Source organism: Triticum aestivum, chromosome 2B (genome assembly GCF_018294505.1).
Source record: "Triticum aestivum cultivar Chinese Spring chromosome 2B, IWGSC CS RefSeq v2.1, whole genome shotgun sequence".
Lineage (NCBI taxonomy): Eukaryota > Viridiplantae > Streptophyta > Magnoliopsida > Poales > Poaceae > Triticum > Triticum aestivum.
The window spans coordinates 623,309,350-623,315,744 of record NC_057798.1 but is presented as its reverse complement, the minus strand read 5'-3'; the positions used below and the strand labels follow the sequence as shown (position 1 = coordinate 623,315,744).

Here is a 6,395-nt window from a genome sequence, read left to right as displayed (position 1 = left end):
AACGTTGGGTCGGTGTGTCTTTGAGAGGCACACCAACTCTTGGACTGTCCGAGGTTGACCCAGACCTCGGCAGTTCCAGCTAATTATTTTCATGGCTCCTGGCGGGCGATATCATGCTCGCCCGTCAGTTGACCGGCAGCCCCAGGGCCGGTTGCTTCCTTAGTATTGTTCCCTACATCTTTTCCATCCTCTACATCTTTTTCATCCCCCACAAACTCTCTTCTTTTGTCCTGATCCACCTCCACTCCCCCATCTACCTCTTCAGTTACATGAATAGTAGACCCATCTATGCCTACTCTAGTACCAACTCTCTCAACACACACTCTTTTACAATTCATACTCACATCCATAGAATCCCTAACCTCTAGACTTTCAGTACTAGTACTATTCATGCTTAACACGAAATCTTGGTCATCAGGGGATCGCCTCTTGCTACCTGCCGTACTCTCAAGCATGGCAGCAAAAATCATCTTGCGACTGGAGAGCTCGCTGCCGCTGTTTGGTGGCGTGGGGATGCCAAAAACCACATGTTTAGCACATGCGGATTGCACCATCTCCTTCTCTTCCTGCTCTTCTCGATGAAGCCTCTTCCATCGCTGGACTCCAGCAGTAGCCAGAGCACGCTGTTGTACGCCATCAGCAGCAGCACCCTCGCGACCACCATGAGCTTTAGCCTTCGGCTGATCCATAGGTTGTACATCCCCCATCTGCGGCTGCTTCTGCATAGACGCCATAGCAGCAGCAGTAGGAGACCCAGGAGCACTCAGGTTAGAGTGGAGGTGCTCCCCAGGTCCCTTATCCATCAGCTCACTCATTTGACCAGCCGGAGCTCCTGAGTTGGTGTTGAGGTGTGCTCCAGCCATGTCATTAGACGCCTCCAGGCCTCCAGTAACAAACTGAACAGGGGGCCCATTGTTGGAGTTGTTGGTACCCCCGCCAGCGAGCACAAGCTGCTCCAACGCGTTTGGTGCATCAGTGGCAACCGGAGCAGAACCGTCCACCGAAGCTGACGCCGTAGTCGTATCTGCAGCAGCAGACAAGTATAGTCTTTTGACCGCCGAGGCCACCTCCGTGATCACCTTGTCCTTCACCGGCTTCTTCCCAAAATCGATTTGTCTACGAGCAGAGACCCAATACGGAGGTGCCCTTATGTCGGTGGAGTAGGACGCCTTCCGCGGCTCTTTGGGCATGCTGCAGAACTTCTCTGTCGTGTGTCCCACCACTCCGCAGCAAAAACAGAAGTTTGGCAGCTTCTCATACTTGACATCGAAAAGGATCGGTTTGGTGCTACCTTTTGGAGGTTGAAGACAGCATCTTCGGTGGGCTTCAGAGTGAGAAAGGAGCTGGGCTGGGCCCATTGGTGGGTAGAGGCCTAGTTAGGAAGAGTTAATATTTGGCTCAAAAACAAAGGAAAAGTCAGTGTTTTCTTGTTTTTCACTTCTCCGGTGCATCATTTGTACTACTCTGTTCGTCCCGAAATAAGCGTCAAAGTTATACTAAGCTTGAGACAATTATTTTGGGAGGGGGTATTTTTTAATATCTAATGAGTTGCGCATAAAGTAGCATTCTAACTTTGACGTATCAAAACTGATGTAAAAATATATCCTTGGTAATTTCTATGTAAATAGAAATATAATTTATACACGACAGATCTGATAACTTTCATTCAAACACCACGTAAATTGGACCCATGATACTATTGTTAAAAAACAATCCCGTTAATTTCTATGTAAATAACATGGTAATATATGCACTATAGACATGATAATTTATGCAAAACACCACGGGGACTTTGACCCAGGGAAAACATACACTCATAAATTCTGTGTAAATATCATGGTAATATACGGACCGCAGACCTGATAAATTACATGCAAACACCATGGTAATTTTGGCCTCGGAAATTTTTTTTGTTAAGACACATAACCCCGTTAACTTATGTGTAGATAGGATAATAATTTACATTTCACAGGCTTGATAACGTATTTACAAACATCACGATAACTTTTTTTTGAAAAACCCCCTATATTAATTAATTAATAATATTATTACAATCATTCATTACAAAATTCGCCACACGGGGCGGAACACTATTAAGAAGAATCCCATCAGATTTATTTATAAAGCTAAACTTCACAATTTCGTGAGCCACCTTATTGGCCTGCCGATTAATTTTTGCAATTTTAAAATTCTTGAGCATCCTCAATATACTCAATTCTTCTTTCTTCAGATCAACGAGCGGAGACCTGTCAAGATTCTCATTTGCAAGGGAAGAACGGACAAAAGCACAATCAGTCTTCAAAATAATAGACTGGTGAAGAGTAATATCTATATAAAGGCCGGCCAGACAAGCACGTAGCTCAGCTCATTCATGCTGCAACACTGACCCAGAAAGTCCCACGAAGAAATAATAACTTCACCGGATGAGTTCATAACAACCACCACCATACTGGCCGCACTAATACTCTCTACATAGCTGGCATCGACATTTGATCCCGAGGGGATGTCTATAAAGAACGTGGCCCCAATAATTTTTCTGTAAATAATGTGGTAATATAAGCACCGAATAACCGACAACTTACATGCAAAACATCATGGTAACTTTTTAACACGGGAAAAGAGTTGTTGAAAAACATACTCTCACTAACTTGTGTGTAAACGGTATGGTAATATATGTCCCGCATACCCGATAACTGACATACAAAACACTGCGGTAACATTGATCATGGAGGAAATTTGTTCAAAAACATACCCCGGTAATTTATGTGTAATATACAATTCGCATACATAATAACTTACGTATAAATAGCGCGGTAAAAAAATTTAAGAAGGGGAAAAGTTGTTGAAAAACATACACACGGTAACGTGTGTGTGAATATCATGATAATATACAAAGTGCAGATCTGATAACATGTGTATAAACACCTCGGTAACATTGACCAAAGAAGAAAAAGTGGTTGAAAAACATACCCTTGATAACTTGTGTGCAAATAGCATGGTAATATATGAACCGAAGACCTGATAACTTATGTAAAAACACTGCGGTAACTTTTGACCTTAGGAGAAAAAGTTGGAGGAAAAAATAACACCGGTAACTTATGTGTAAATAGAATGGTAATACACAAACAGAAGACTTGATATTTTGCACAAACACCGCGGTAAGTTTTGATCTAGGGAGGAAAAAGTTGTTGAAAAAAATTACCCAAAGGCCACTTATGTGTAAATAGCATGGTAATATACGAACCGAAAACTTGATAAGTATATGTAAACACCGCGGTAATTTTTGAAATATGGGACCTAGTATGCCGAAACTTCATGTTTTTGTCACCCGCTTTTTGTGTGCCACCATGCTTCCTCTCAAAATCATACTCCTAATAACCTACGCTCAAACCATCATGATAACTTTCACCCGGGAAGGGGAGTTGTTCAAACATACCCCCCCCCCCCCCCCCGCCGCCGCCCGGGTTAAACTTTGTGCAAACTTACCATGCTACACATGTTATACCAATCGTGCTTCTGACGTTATAGTTACCGACCTTCTCATGATATATTTACCCGCTTTATCATGTCAATTTTTTGGTTACCAGGGTGTTAATATTAAAGTAATCATGATGCACATGTCATAGTTATCATGCTTCTCATGCCAAAGTTATCAAGGCTAAAATTAACCTTTTTGTGTACATGGTAAAAAGAAGAAGAATTTAAATTCCGTTGTTCATGTATTGGGATAACAAAGTAGGATGGCCGAGTTGGTTATTGGGTGTAGTGACTATTTAGTAGACCTGAGTTCAAGGCTCCTTGTCAGCGCAGCATTCACAACTCGATCAAAGCGGAGCGATCTTGGCCTCAGTTTGAAGTTGAGAAGTCTATGTCCTCCTGAGTCAATTTCTAACATTCAATTGTACTACTCGTGCTATATTTTTTTTCCGTCGAATCTTGATGTGTAGATTTGTAGTTACATCATGTAGACCAGACAGAACTCTATAGAAGTCAAAGTTAGTGACATGTTTAAGTATACATCGTGATCCCCATTCACTTCATCAACATCGTAGTATTGTTGATACTATGATTTAATTATTTTCCCTTCCCACTTGCTTTTAGATGAAAATACTCTGTAGATTATCATCTCCTCCAAATCTTTCTTCTCGGCCCTTGTGTGTAATTAAAAATGAGTAGTAGATGAATACATTGAAAACGACAAATCATTGTATACTGAAATCCAGCTTTCGTAGAAAGCATGATTCAAAGTTTCAAACACATCCGAAGCAATGATCAAACCGCCCAATGCGTATCTGTCTATGGCACGCACAGATACGCTGATCACCTCGTGACGTAAGCAACGAAGTCGTCGAGGCCTTTGCTCGAGGAGCCGCCGTCTGCCACGGCGGCGCGAACGGCCTCGCCGAGCACCTTCGCCCGCTGCCGCACCGCCATCCCTTTGTCCGTGAGCATCGCCTCCTCGATCACCTCCTGGATGGCCGCCGCCGGCACCACCTCGCTGTGCTTCTCCCATGGCCTCACCAGGAGCCCGGCCTTGACGTACTTGCAGAGAAGCTCCGCGTCCCACGGCTGGTCGGAATGCATTGGCCATGCCAGAATCGGCTTGCCGTGGCTCAGGCTCTCCATGGTCGAGTTCCAGCCGCAGTGGCTCATGAATGCCGCCGTGGCGCCGTGCGCCAGGATCTCCAGCTGCGGCGCCCACCCGGTGATCACCAGCCCAGTCCCCTCGGTTTCTTTAGTGAACTCAGAGAGCAGCTTGTCGTGCAGGCTCTCGCCGGGCTCCTTGAATATGTCGGCACGGTCAGCCTCGCGCAATACCCAGATGAACCTCTGCTTGCTGCCCTTGAGTGCCGCTGCCAGCTCCGCGATTTGCTCTCCCAGGAGAGACGACGTCGTCCCGAAGGACACGTAGAGCACCGATGACGGCGGCTGCTTGTCGAGCCACTCCATGCAGTCGTGCCGCGTCGTCGCCGGCGTCCGGGCGCTCGCGTCCAGCAGCGGGTTCAGTGGCCCAACTGCGAAGAGCTTCTGGTCCTTGAACACCGGGTGGGCCGCAATGGCGTCCATGAAGTCGCCCTCGAGTGCGCGGCACGTGTTCATGACCATGCCGGCGGTGGGCACGCCCCCCTGTTCCTCCATCTCCTTCTCCGTCTGGAAGACGTACTCCAGGAACTCCTTGGACATGCAGGCGTCGATGGGGTGGAACTGGAGGTCGTTGTCGCGCAGGAGCGGGTGCTCGGTGTCCAGCCACCCGATGTTGTACGAGATGGCCACGCACTGCAGCGCGAACGACTCGCCGTTGCTCAGCCGCGCCGCCTCGACGGCGGCGAAGGAGTTGAGCCTGTCGTGCACGACGACCACGCGGCGGTGGGTGGCCGAGAGGCTCTCCAGGAGGGCGGCGAGCGGGGCGCGCGCGGCGGTGGTGAAGGTCTGCCACATGGACATGAGGTGGTTCGGGAAGGGGCACGGGGCGGTCGGGTCGGGCGCCGGGGACTCGAACGTGGAGACGCCGAGGTCGTGGAACTGGAGGGAGCCGAGGGCCTGCGGATCCCAGCCGTGCAGGCGCGAGCGGGCCTGCCGGAGGTGCGCCGCGGGCGCCGCGTAGTGCACGGAGAGCCCCCGCGACGCGGCCAGCAGGGAGAGGTGCATGAGCTGGTTCAGGTGGCCCTGCGCCGGGAAGGGCACCGCGACGAAGGCCACCGATTCCATGGAGTCAACCGCCATTGAATTCCTGCGTCCGTACAGTGTTGTAGAACTGCTTGTAGCATAAGTAGAAGCTAGACTGCCAGGCGCTATATATACAGACGAGATCGATCGGTCGATCTCTCCGCCAACAAATCTCTCTTTTGTGTATCTCCGCCAACAACCGAGCTTGAGCAAAGGGGCTGGGATTATCCGATTAATCAAGGCCAGCACGCGAGTCCAATTTCCATTGGTGACGTCGCATACCTAGGATCTTAGGATCCGGGATATGATAATAATATGTCCCAGCTTCGCTGCCGGTCATTGGCACCAACCATATGTATGGAATGACGCCAACAACCAAGCAGGTTAGCGGCACGCAGGACACGAGCAGTGCATGGCAGAGAGTGGCCGGAGCCCCCGCGCCTTGGGATGTCACCCTGCGGAAGCGACGCGCCGGCTTCGTCATCGGTGACGACCGGCCACCGGCCGATCTATTGTAGCCGATGAGGCCCGTAACGGAACATGCGGCTAACGCTGAGGGACGTACACGGTGACGTGCGAACTACTTCGTGCGTGACTTCTCCAAGAACTGGCTAAGCTAAGCTCGTGCGCTGTTCCTCTTTCTCTAGAAAACACTGATGCCCGCTTCTCCAAGAAAAGTTCGTCTGACTTTGTAGGTGTGCGGACACGTCGTTGTTCCAGTAAGTAGT

The 6,395-nt window shown here is 48.8% G+C and overlaps 1 protein-coding gene across 1 annotated transcript; it reads right to left on the bottom strand.

The window, feature by feature from the left end:
- Positions 1 to 4,044: 4,044 nt before the first annotated feature.
- On the bottom strand, positions 4,045 to 6,096 carry LOC101290680 (cis-zeatin O-glucosyltransferase 1). Its single transcript, XM_044469705.1, has one exon. It carries the CDS (start codon positions 5,722 to 5,724, stop codon positions 4,321 to 4,323), a length of 1,404 nt encoding a protein of 467 aa, XP_044325640.1. The 5' UTR covers positions 5,725 to 6,096; the 3' UTR covers positions 4,045 to 4,320.
- Positions 6,097 to 6,395: the final 299 nt, after the last annotated feature.

Coding starts and splice junctions, on each gene's coding strand:
- LOC101290680 (XM_044469705.1), bottom strand. CDS start 5,724: ATGGCGGTTGACTCCATGGAATCGGTGGCCTTCGTCGCGGTGCCCTTC.